The sequence below is a fragment of the Panicum hallii genome, chromosome 1, assembly GCF_002211085.1.
Source record: "Panicum hallii strain FIL2 chromosome 1, PHallii_v3.1, whole genome shotgun sequence".
In the NCBI taxonomy this organism is placed as follows: domain Eukaryota; kingdom Viridiplantae; phylum Streptophyta; class Magnoliopsida; order Poales; family Poaceae; genus Panicum; species Panicum hallii.
The window spans coordinates 51,988,420-52,000,621 of record NC_038042.1 but is presented as its reverse complement, the minus strand read 5'-3'; the positions used below and the strand labels follow the sequence as shown (position 1 = coordinate 52,000,621).

Below are 12,202 nucleotides of genomic sequence, written 5' to 3'. Positions count from 1 at the left end.
AAGCTGCTGTATCATTATTAATTATAAGATATTTTAAATAAAGTATTATTATCTTCAAATGTGGTGGGAAGACGACTGGCCTGGATCGGTCGGATTTTGACATGGTCTCGTCTGGAACTGGAATCCGATTAGCGGAACATGAGAAATACGCCTTCGAATGTCCGTTTACGCCCTGCTACCCAGAACCGCCCGCTCCGCCTCCCCGTACCCCCAAAGCCCCAGGCACCCAGTGTTCCTCGCTCCCCATGGCGGCGCCGGAGCCGGAGGCCAGGCCGGAAGCCGGAACCCCATCGCCATCCCGCGAGCCGCCGCCGGAGACCGAACCCGACGCCCCTGCCCCGGCCGGTATCCAGGAGCTGCAGCCGTGGGAGCAGCACGCCGCGGTGATCAATCTCCCGCGCTACAACTACCGCGCGTCGGGGTCCCTCCTCCTCCGCTCCCACTCTGGCTTCCTCATCACCTGCCCCATCAGTGCGTCCTCTCTTCCGTTCTAGAGTTTCGTTTCCGCTTTGAAGCTTCCGGTGATGGATTTGTTGGTGGATTCATGTCATTTCAAGTCATTTCATGCATACACCCTTGATGCGATTTTCATTTTCTTATAGAGCGTGAAAAAAGTGCAACCAAGGAAGCCATTTCCATTCTCGAAGAGGTAAATTACTCGTCAATCTTGCTCCTTAGTATTTAATTGTTTTCTTCCCAGCAGATAATTCGTGTGCATGAATTCTATCTTGTAGAATGTTGTTATTTCAATTTCTGTTATCTTCGTAATATCGCACCAAAATTATATTCCATTTTATTCACCATTTTCTGCACGCTATCAAACCTAAATGTAAAGGAAATTTTGTATTTTCCCACATAGTAGTACTTAATGGTTCCATCCTTCTATCCATATGGCTTTCACATGATATATGCTTGAGTATGCAGGCTTTTCCTGCTACTTTTGAGTTCCATTGTTTACGTCTTCATCCTGTAGTCTTTTTTTCTAACGACCGAATAGCTTACGAGCATTAGCACAACTTTTAGCTAGAATTAAAACTTCATCTTTTCATCTTTTGTTTTGCAACCTTTTGCAATTTCAGCTCCCACACACACCATGTTAAAATATTATGATGTGAAAGCTTCATTTAATGTTTTTTCTTCAGTACATTGGTCATGCAAAGTGCCATGTTTCCGAACAAGCAGAACCGTGTGATGTGGAAAATGCAGTAAAGAAAAGAAAATTTTGCTCACTGGCATCAGAAAATTCAGAAGAAGCAGTAACAGATGAGAATAGTAATAGTGCTCCAGAATCAACTGGTTAGTATAAGTTACCGGATCATCTCACTATAGCTGCTGTAGATTTAGCAAGGCTTCCCATGTGTTATTTTTTTTAATCTTGTGCACTTTTTGGCGCCATGGTAGGAAGCATTGGAGATTCAAGTTCACCTCAGAACAAGACGAGTGAAAATGTTGACAGGGCTTCAAATCTCTCACTGGTTAAGCTATCAAGAAGCGGTTTGCTCTTCTTTAAATTCCCTAGTGGAGGCCTTCATGTTGTTGAAATGCTTACAGAAATATTTCATTCTCTCAAATCTGGGAAACTCAAATCTCCACAGTAAGGTTCCAACTTCATTGGAAGAACTCATATTCTAAATGCTGATGCTAGAAGTTGAGATATTAGCTGGTTCTGTCACGTTGAAGTGCTGAAATGACCCCTTGCACTATGTATTATTTAAATTGTCTATAACTGAAAAATAGCCCATGACACTCACATTTCTTCTACAGAATTTTCTTGACAAAATTGTTAGCCTGAATGTAGTTTCCATTCATCATTGTAGGTTTCCTTAGTGACTCCACACGGCATGCTGTTCTCGCCTATCTTTATCAGCTTATTCGCTGAATGATACATACTGTTGAACAGAGCACTAGAGACACAAAGAGGCTAAATGAGATGTTCATTTGGGGCTAAACATGCCATATCGCAATAATTTCATTCTAGCAGTTTGATTTGTGTGGCCTGTGTTACACTCTTCTTTTCAATAAAGTGGAATGGCTATGTCTTTTCTTACTTCCAACCAGTTGTATAATAAAAAAAATACAGTGATGTCGCTGATTCTATGGTACTATGTATAGTTAAAGCTCTAGTGTATAGTGTCTTTTTTAGAATCAAGCTAAGGTTCTAGCACCATTTTGTCATTCGACTTCAAATCTTCTAAATTATTAAACTCTGAATTGACAGATGGTGTCACCGCATATTTCCTGTTCAGGAAACTTGTGTTCTATCAGAAAAAGACCTACATGCGACTGTGTCAAAGTTATTCCTTGAGTTCTCGAGGAGCAAGAATAACAAGGATGAGCCTATAAAGGTAGAAATTGCAGCACTTACCTTTGTTTAACTATTTCATTAATTCTTCAATGGAGTTGAATACAAACAATTTTCTAATTCAATGTATCATGTAGTACTTGTGCAGATATCATTCTGTTCAGGTCTCCTACATTGATTCATATAGTTAAAATTGTCTACTACGTTTTTATGCATTATCAGGCTGAGTAACACGTGTTTTTATTATCTATTTCCATCATACTTCGTTATTATGCATCAAAATTACTGTACTCTTTTGTTAATGGTTGAAATTACATATGTGCACTTAAAGAATATCATTAGCTGTAATGCTCTCTGCGCTATCTCATGAAAACAGATCGATCATTACATCATAATAAGATACTATTCGTATTTTAAATTCAATAAGTTTTAAGTTTTAACATATGTTACAGTTTGCAGTTGCATATAATAGAAGGGGCATCGATGAGACAGAGATGAAGCCACAGAAGAACAGTAACGAAGGTTCAAGTCAGCAGGCTTTGATGGACAGGGATCAATGTTTTAAAGTGGTTGCTGCTGCTGTCAAATCGGTTGCTGAGAATTCAGTGGTCGATCTTAAATCTCCTGAGGTAACTTGCCCGACAATTTTCGACAGCTTGCTTAGGTATTGCTCTGCTGGTTGGAGGACTCAGGGCATCATCATGCAAAGATTCCACATTGGAAAACAATAAAGTTTTAAATGCTGGCTAGTGAATCTATGGTCTTGTTTTCCATTCCTTCATGATGAAAACTGCTATAAGTTTGGTCAGGTGTTGACATCTGACATACTGCAACACCTGCACGTTTACTTTCTGATGAAGGGCATATGTCCGAGTCAGAAGACCGTTTCAGACTTCTGTAGTAGCTACTAATCTAAATTGAAGTTACCAAACTGAAGAATCTCCACAAAATTTTATTATCTATAAAAATGTAAACTTTTATTCCTCTATACTTAGAAATATTTTACTTTAACTGTTCTTTCCTATCTGAGGTATACAGTAGATGAGATCTTGATTTTAAGCCTTATGTTACTGTAAATATATTGGGGAACTAGGACTAATTTATGGGCTACTTCAAGTTGAAATTTCTTTTGCACTATTTCTCATTAATTTCTCTAGCTTTATGGTTCCGTTAAGTGAATGACATGTTCCTAATATCCAGGTTGCAGTACTCATTGAGATGCTCCCCGTTTCTGGGGTACCCCTTGGATCTTCGGTGGCTGGGGTTTCTGTTCTCCCAGCCGAACTCATCTCCACCAAGCCTCGCCTTTGTGTCAAGTCTTTGGCGTCTGATGCAAAAGCAACAAAGAAGAAGTGAAAACACACTGTTCATGACACCAGCCAGAGTAGCTGTAATGGGCAACTGCGGATTCAATTTTTTTTCACCTGTTCATTACTACCAGAGTACCATGGTCTTAAACCTTGTTTTGGATTTTGGTCAAGAGGAGCGACCATAATCAAGGCTAGTTTTTAACAACATAGAAGACACCGGTATGGTGGCATGATGCCTTGGCATTGTATTGTATCATCCATAGGCCCCACAAACAGTCGTTTGTCTGCCTTTGGGGAGGTCAAATTGTGTATGGTAGCAGCACAGCGGAGTTCACCCAGTTCTTGGAAGCTAGCTTCTTGTCGTTTTTATCAGCGTGCTTAAATGTCAAAACAGAGGTCGCCGGGCATGATGTTTTTCTACTGTTTGTTTTCAGATCTTTGTCCACCGCGTCCAGCTCAGCTCAGCCACAAAACATGATGCATGTTGCTGAAGAAGCAGCCTATGCGATGGCTTTTATTCCGGCCACCGTACATTTCCCCTGCAATCTACTGTGCTGCTCATCATGGTAATAATTTGTACTTGAGGCGAGATGCCGTCAGTTTTCAGGCTTTTGGGGAACTGGTAAATGTCCTTGTGATATTGACAAAAGGATTGATGCCGTTGCCTTTTACCCAGCATCGTCAAAGGCAAGCACGGAAACTGGCGACTGCATTTTTTTTTTGGGACGAGACGCAGGATGGGATTTGTCAATCCTTGAGCCAGCAGATCAGTGGTCGGTGTCAACTAGCTTTGCCCCTGGCTCTTAGGCTTTTTAACAAACGCCAGCTCAAATGTAGACGACATAGACAACACACGCACGCACATGAGATGACTGATGTTTTAATCATTCTGTTGTTTCATTTCAGCAGGGAGGGAGAGGAAGGCATCATGCATACTTGCATAGTCATGACTCATGAGTACATTGCTCGTATAGACTGGCCTCAATTGAGTCATCTTTGCTGTTAAACCTATGCTCTGACATATCTGATATGAAAATTACAAGAGGCATGCAGCATGATGAGGCACTTCGCATTAGATACTTCTTGGTACATTCCGAAACTCCTTTGACATAAAATCCTTGCTTTGAATGCTTTCAAGAAAGCAGAAACATTTTAAGGGCATGGAGAATCTCCTTTGTTCAGGACTTGAGGAAACCCCTGCAGGTACAGGAGCTGCCAGCCGAAGTAAGGGGGCAGAATGGGAGGAACAGTAAGGACAGGCTGACAGCAGCACTGTATTCCTCATGGGGCACCTACATTTGGCCTACATGGATCACTGAAAGTGTCCTAAGTTTGTGGGCTGATCTGTCTTGGTTCATGCTTCTGTTTTGCCGGTCACTTCCAGCAGACAGTTTTGCCTTTGCCACATCCATACAATGGAACTTGTGAACTGTCATTCCTAAGATCTTTGCTAAGGCGCTTAAATTCTCGACAACTAGTTACTCCTCAATTTGTGCCAAGCTACCAGTGGAAACAAACTACAGCACCAGAAGAAAAAAAAATACAGGAGCATGCGACATGGATACGTTTAATGTACAAAATCCGGCACATTGATTAAGCTATGATCCGCATATTGATAGGGAAAGGTTCAGGTTAATCCTCTGCCCGGCAAATAAGCAGCTGCCTCTGCCTGGCCTTGAGCATCCATTGAAGCTCGTCGACGGCGGCGGCGGCGAGAGGACGCAGCTGCCTTCACTGGGCAAGGAAGACACTGCGGCCACAGCCGCTTTTGGGTCAATGGAGGCTGGCGGTTGCGACGGTGAACGTCTCTTGGCCGGTTCGTCTCTAGTGGCAGTGCCAAACAAGAAGCATCTGTCTTCGCACTTGATCTCCTTCGAAGATAGCGGCCTCACTACAGGGCTGAGACGATTTGCTATGGGCCTGCCAATCTGCAGAATAAAACACAGCGGCAATCAGGATCAAGTCGTTAAATTTGTTAGGAAAATACAAAACAAAGTTATGTTTTTTTCTAGAGCCATAGAAGCAACTAGTTCGAATATGAATTTGGCCCTGCTTGATTGAGACCATTGCTTGGCAGTGAAACTGCATGGATCAACAGTGGGGGTAGACAAGAAACTACAGTACTCATGTGCTCCATCAGAATTCAGAAGCAAACGGGGTACACTGGTCTCCCTTTTCTCCTCAGCCGGAGCAAAGCACCAGAGAAGCTTTAATGGGCTTGTTGTTTCTGCATCTGCATCTGGACTGCACCATCGCCCGTCATCATGGCGATGCTGCGTGTGCAGCAGCAAGGGTTGGAGTGGAACCGATCAGTGTTGCAAAAGCCAGTTCTTTTGGCATATCATTGTCGACCAGCTGAAGCAAATGGCTGAGGGCTCAGGTTCTCAAGAGCCATTTCTGGCACTACTCCTCTGCTACTGCTACTGCTACTGCTAGCAACAGTACCACTGATACTAACTACTGAACTACATCACCGGCTTTTTTACCTCCATTTCTGGCTAGCATCTGCAAGCAAAGAACTCTTCTCAAGAGTCACAGCATTCGCTAATGAAAACTAGCTAGGGCTTTACTCTATGCATAATGCATTTCAGCTAATGTGAAATCATGAACACGATGGCTTATCAATGTCCACGCTGCAGCAGCACGTACTCGATCCATTATAAAGGAAGGCATGCAGATGAGAGTGACTAGCGAGACATGTGAAGAGAAAGATCAGGGCGAGAAAAAGCAGTTAAGACAAGAGAGAGGTATCTTCTTTTGATAACCCTCTTTTTCCCGAATGCTTCTTTTCAGTAGCTTTCTTTTTTACCTGCCGTACCTTGAAGGGCTCGGTTCCTCGCACCCAAAATCCCAGCTCTTGCAGTGCAGAAGCAGCAGAGGCCTCCCTCTGCCATGGCAAGCCGGGGCACTCGGTTATCCTCCTGCTGCCCACGGGCACCGCTTGCGTGTAATCATCGCTGCAGCGCCGGGCGCCAGCAGCCCCCATGTCACTGTTCCCCTGCATTCTTTCGTGCATGGCCGTGGCTGGAGCTTCTGCCCCTGCCTTTGCCCTGTTCATCCAAACAGGAAAAAAAAGCAGGGTGGCAGAGGTGTTTAGTGAGCCAAAGGTTTGGGAAATCTTTTTTTTCTTTTATTCGATCAATGTTTGAGTGGTAGAGTTAAAAAGCAGCAGAGTAGATAACCTTTTCATGGGTGGGCAGAAGAATTCCTTGGGGCCTCCTCCATCAATGGTGAATGAGTGCTTCAGATGTCCTAGCCGTGGTTGCATCTCTGATGGTAACATGAAAAGGAGAATAGAATGCAAAGGAGGTTTGGCTTTCCATTAACAGCATGCATGTGCAGAATTAGGGCACAAAAGGTTAGTTTGGCTTTTGATTAGCACTGCACATGTGCAAGACTAGTACTGAAAGCTGAGTGTCTGCCACAGAAGACAGAACACATGCATGCATAACACATGCCGAGCATTTTTTGCAACTAATCATTGCTGTTTAGTGTCCTAATGATAGTCTTTGTTTAGTTATCATCTAGCCTTGATCTTAATCCCAAATCCCGAGAAAGAAGCTACACCACCGGGGAAAACTAAGAAGATTTTCCCTAATAAGAAATTGAGCCGCAAGAGGAACAAATAAAGACAAAGGAAGTATCTCTCTCACCTCTCTTTCTCATGTCGTGTCCTGAACTTCTGTACATCTGTTTACCAAGAGCAAAAGGAACTATTACGTACATAAATGCACATTAATTCTTAGCTTCAAGTATCACCGGTGATGTGCGGTACTACGGTACTGATCGATGAGTTACTAAGTTTTGAAAGAAACGGGCTGACCTGAAGGTGACTCTTGACATGGGCAATGGTGAGCCCTCTGACATCCATGAGCTGTAGAATGAGCTTCGGAGTGGCTTCTGCAGACAGCACCGATCATGCATGAGGCCATGCATTTGGGCGAGGAAAGAGAGATCAGAACGGCATCAAGCAACAGCCACACCAACAAAGAACGCAGGTATGCTAGAGCTCGAGAACGGGAACGTACTGTCCGGCCCGCCGAGGCAGTCGACGGCTCGGACGAAGCTGCGGTGGAGCTCGCTCGTCCACCTCAGCCTCGGCACCGTGGACCTGTTGTACCGCCTCGTCGCCGCCCCGCCGTTCCTCCCACCGCCGTCGGCGCCACCCATCTCGCTCTCAGCGCGCTCCGCAGGCAGCCTCCGGTGACCTTCTTCTTCCTTCTCTCCCGTGGAGCCGCGATGTGGTCGCGCGCGCGCTGGCCTCGCTCGCTGCGTGCCGCTGGCTACTCCTCCCTGGCGCGGCGTCCCCTCGTGGTCTGTTTCATGGCTTCTCCGGCCGGGCGGGCTGTCTATATATCGTTGGGCGTCAGGGCGCCGTGTCTACCCCTCTACACTGTAGCCTATAATAGGGCTAGCGCCTAGCCTAGCGGAGCAGCCGGCCGCATCGGCGGCCTAGTGAATAGTGATCCCACGCGCCACGAGAGATGGCCATCATTAGCAGGATTCAGTGAGTTCAGAGTATCGCAGAAGAGTACGCAAGTGCAACCGTGGTCAATCAATCTCCCGTGGTCTTCGTGTTTCAGTGCCTTGCTGCTTGCTGCCTTCCTAATCGCAACATCTCAATTACTCAATTCTTTTTGTTTAAGAATTTACCTGGAAAGCGTTTCATTAAGGAGCAGTACTACACTACAAGAAACGCGAACTATGCACCTATGGAAAATGAAAGAGATGATCTGTTTCGAAGAAAAATAAGAGAGAGATTACATGATCGGGAAGAAGAAACGACCAACAACTTGGCATGCATAAATGAGACAATGACTCCGTGAATGGCATGACACCTGCGTACAAGCAAGGGGAGTGAGACCGACTCGGATCCTGTTCCTGTCCTGTCTCGTTAGAATAAACGGCACGCTGCAGTTTCTTTACTCGATCCTGTCGCAGCCTTTCTCACTGCACTGTTATACATGCTGCATTGTTGCTATCACCAAAGTCACAAGCGTCATTTCCTCCACTTCTTTGGTGACCTTCAACCAGGCTACTGCGATAATGCCTACCTTCGCTACCTATCCATTTGTCAGAATTCTCGGTTTCAGACAAAGGATAACAGAGTTGGAACCGGATCAGGCAGGTGTGCAAAGGCAGCGAGCATCCTACAGCACGTACCTGTGCCTAGCTCACTTCTTTTGACCTGCGTGCCTCGCCTGTCGCCTCTCGGCCTTCTTATGGTTTGCCTAGCTACCGGCGGAAGCAAAGTTGCCTGGAATTTGAAAGCTGCATAACAAGTGCATCTATCTACACCACCGCAGGTAGGCTGCAGGAGTTAGCCCGGGCAGGCAAAATGAGGGAGGATGCCTTCTTCTAGGTGCCAGGTGGTGTCGTTCTGCTCATAGCTGCATAGCCAAGCCACAGGAGCGGATCTACCTTTCCTGAACTCTTGCACAGCAAAGTTGCACGTACGTAAAGTCTCCTCCTGGCCGTAGAAGCAAATCGCAGTACGTAGGTACGCACGTCGTCGTCGTCGCCCTCTGTGCTCATACGGATGCCACCATCTCTGCTTTGACCACTCGATCGATGTCTCCAGCACTCGGCGCCGCGACCGGCGGCGGGTCGACCACGGATCCCGTCGCCTCGCCTGCGTGCGTGCGCCCGTGCCAGCAGGAATCGCGCGCCGCTGGCAGGCCGGTGTGGCAGCTGATGATCATGTTGCCATGCTCATGCTATGACTGATGCCGGCCGGTTAATGCCCTGCCCGCGCGCTCCTGCACGAACAGATTCGATCAGCAAATGCGAGATCGAGTCTACGTGGCTGCGGCCGAGCCGAAAGTACACGGCAGAGGACGCGTGTCCTGCCGGCGCCTGGGCGACCGTGTCCAGCGAGAGCTGCTTGCAGTTGCAGGTAGCCCTACAGCAGCACGAGCTAGCACACACGCACGTCCGGCGGCGATGCGTATCCCAGGCAGCAGATCTCAAGGGGGATTCACTGACCAAGCCCGGAGTATACGAGTTAATTATTTGATGTTTTTTTATAAACAATTATTTGGTTGATACTATATGTCTCCGAATCGGACTCTGTCCCTGGTGCCCGGCCGCAACCCCCCAGTCGGCCGGCCCATCTATCAGATGTGAGATCGCAGGAGGCAGTATTATTTACAATGTTTCAAATAACCGGCTAATGTATTTAGCTATCTATATTTAAAAATAGACTATAGCAGCAGCTAAGAGCTAAATTATAAATTGTGTATGAAAAATTTAGCTAAATCTGTTCCAAACAGCTATAGCGGGAGATAGTGGAAGGCTATAGCTGGAGATTTAAAACTTGATTATTTAAGAGGAGATCTTCCAGCGCAGTAGTATTCCCTGGATGAAGCTCGTATCGCGGCGTCCTCCCGGTCCCAGGCAGAACGCAGAAGCAACTGCTCCCCTCTTTTTTGGCGAAGCGGGTATCCAAGCAGATCTCGTATTCTCCTGCCTAGCATTGAAAAGGAGATCTCGTATTCTCCTGCCAGTGCCACCCGGAGGCCGGAGTTCTTCAGAAGGACCACCCCGTCATCCTGCTGTGATGCCCCCAACACAAGAAGTCAGCGGCCAACCAAGGCTGGGCTGGGCCTGGACGAGGCCAACCAAGTCACCGTGACTCAGTGAGAGGCCCACGATGCGTGCTGCTGCTTCCTTCTTTCACACGTGCTGGTCTGGGCTGAGCTGCCAGAGCCCGTGTGCGTGTGCTGTTTCGATGTGTTTGCCGATCCGCCTTAGTGACCCAGGTTACCAGCTGCTATGGTGGGCCGCCTAGTGATACACGGCAAGCACGGAGCTATATTTCCTCCAACACCAGCAAAGGAATTCCACTTGCAAACCATGCATTTTAAAAATGGTTTTAGAGAACAACTTAAAAAAATATAGTTGAATAAAAAATTGTTCCTAGCCAATAGGAGAAGTGTACCGATGTAGAATTGTTTCGCTTTGTTTCATGGAAAAATAAAAAATATTTCTGGCAAGAAAAATTATGTTTGATGAGTCTGGTATAATTGTGCTAAGATTTTAGATTATAATAATCGTTGTATAGCAATGCTGGAAAAGAACAATAAAAATTGTCTATGATGAATCGTTGTCTACTTCCCCTATTGTTTTCTCTCAAATGTGCTAAAAAACCGTGCAGCTTAAATTTGTATTATAGAAGAAAATAGTTTGTTACACGACAATTTTCTATCAAATGCCTCAGAGACAGTGCGTTCTACTGCTTAGAGCAAGGCTTATGGTTCAGCCTGACGCCGGCTTGAATAAACGCCAGCGTGGAGAGCATTTAATGCAACAGCGAGCGCAGCAGCAGCATAGCGAATGGGAGGTCCGCGCGCATCCGCTTTTCTCTCTCTCCAGGGGGCGGATCCAGGGGTTGCAGCGGGCTCGAGCCCCTTCTACCACACTGGTTCTTATGGAAGTTTCTCTATAAATTTTGAGAAGGAAGAGGAAGGAAGAAGAAGGAAAAAGAAAATTTTGAGGAAGAAGAAAGAAGGAGAGGAGGAGGAAGAAGAAGGAAGAAGAGGAGGGAGGAGGAAGAAGAAAAAAAAGAAAGTCCCCCTAGCCCTTGATCCTGTAGCTCCGCCACTGTCTCTCTCCACCGGCACTGATTTTTCTCTCTCTCCCCCGCCCACCTTGCTGGCTCTATAATTGCTTCCTGTTTCGTAGGGCTTCTACCGGATCCAGCTCCGGCTCCTCCAGAGGATCCCTACCATACGTTTTGTATGAGAAACTGTTTTTTGTGGAAAATAGAGAAGCTATTTTGGAGGAGTCACAGTTTTGTGGCTTCTTCAAAACGGCTCCGGCTCCTGCAGCAGAGCCTCTCTGCCAAACACCCCTAATACTTTGCTATTATACGCAGCAGGCCCCTAGCTACGACCAAGTACCAAGAGCACACTGCCACACCGGCGAACACCATAGTCCTCAGCACTACCTCTGCACGCCGGCGCCTGCGACTACGTGTGAACAGTGAACACAAGACCACCATAGTCTCCAAAGCCATAACACGTACACGCCTTTATCTAATTTCCACGATGAAAAATTAAGTAAAGACGCTATGCATATGATAGGAACATGATCATCGCACAGCTAGCAGCCCAGCCTAACGGCGGAACACCGCGCCATGATTGCAGCCGCTGCCAAAAAAAAGCTAATCATCGGCCGGCCCAAGCCCCCCGGAGCAGGAGCGCTAGCTAGCCTAGCACCCGTGACCGCAAGCGATGTGTTATCACTGTGCTAGCTACACGTCACGACGTAACACGCCACCACCGGTACGGAGGGCGAACGAAGGTTCATGCCGCGGCCGCACAGGCACAGATGAGCCCCACCGAACACGCCCGGCGACGACGCTACGGACAAACCGTAGACAACCACGTCTCGTCCCCCTCCATCTGTTCCTCCAATCGAGTCGAGATACTATCAACTATCGGTGGCGAACCCAGCAGCTAAATGATGAGGGGCTTATCTCTCTCACTTCTTCTTACCCTTCTCTTCTTTTTCCTCCCATTTTCTTATTCATTCTTTGTTTCAAAAGTGAACGGGGTTTAGAGGGTTAGAGGGGTATCCATTGATTTTT

At 46.5% G+C, this 12,202-nt stretch overlaps 2 protein-coding genes across 2 annotated transcripts; one reads left to right on the top strand and one right to left on the bottom strand.

Annotated features, from left to right (window-relative positions):
- Positions 1–185: 185 nt before the first annotated feature.
- Positions 186–4,003, top strand: LOC112879084. The gene is made up of 7 exons (XM_025943422.1): positions 186–471; positions 603–649; positions 1,143–1,296; positions 1,402–1,594; positions 2,219–2,345; positions 2,755–2,931; positions 3,503–4,003. Exons 1-7 carry the CDS (start codon positions 246–248, stop codon positions 3,656–3,658), a joined length of 1,080 nt encoding a protein of 359 aa, XP_025799207.1. The 5' UTR covers positions 186–245; the 3' UTR covers positions 3,659–4,003.
- Positions 4,004–4,382: 379 nt separating this feature from the next.
- On the bottom strand, positions 4,383–7,782 carry LOC112879085. The gene is made up of 6 exons (XM_025943423.1): positions 7,641–7,782; positions 7,436–7,512; positions 7,266–7,302; positions 6,795–6,882; positions 6,431–6,662; positions 4,383–5,540 (listed from the first exon to the last, which is right to left on the bottom strand). Exons 1-6 carry the CDS (start codon positions 7,780–7,782, stop codon positions 5,211–5,213), a joined length of 906 nt encoding a protein of 301 aa, XP_025799208.1. The 3' UTR covers positions 4,383–5,210.
- Between the last annotated feature and the right edge of the window lie 4,420 nt (positions 7,783–12,202).

What these genes read in the sequence shown, in the direction of transcription:
- LOC112879084 (XM_025943422.1), top strand. Translation starts at nt 246, where the DNA reads ATGGCGGCGCCGGAGCCGGAGGCCAGGCCGGAAGCCGGAACCCCATCG. An exon ending in CCATTTCCATTCTCGAAGAG is followed by an intron (nt 650 to 1,142) that starts GTAAATTACTCG and finishes TTTTTTCTTCAG; the next exon opens with TACATTGGTCATGCAAAGTG. An exon ending in TCGATCTTAAATCTCCTGAG is followed by an intron (nt 2,932 to 3,502) that starts GTAACTTGCCCG and finishes CCTAATATCCAG; the next exon opens with GTTGCAGTACTCATTGAGAT.
- LOC112879085 (XM_025943423.1), bottom strand. Translation starts at nt 7,782, where the DNA reads ATGGGTGGCGCCGACGGCGGTGGGAGGAACGGCGGGGCGGCGACGAGG. An exon ending in ATGTCAAGAGTCACCTTCAG is followed by an intron (nt 7,303 to 7,435) that starts GTCAGCCCGTTT and finishes CTTGGTAAACAG; the next exon opens with ATGTACAGAAGTTCAGGACA. An exon ending in ACACGACATGAGAAAGAGAG is followed by an intron (nt 6,883 to 7,265) that starts GTGAGAGAGATA and finishes TGTTACCATCAG; the next exon opens with AGATGCAACCACGGCTAGGA.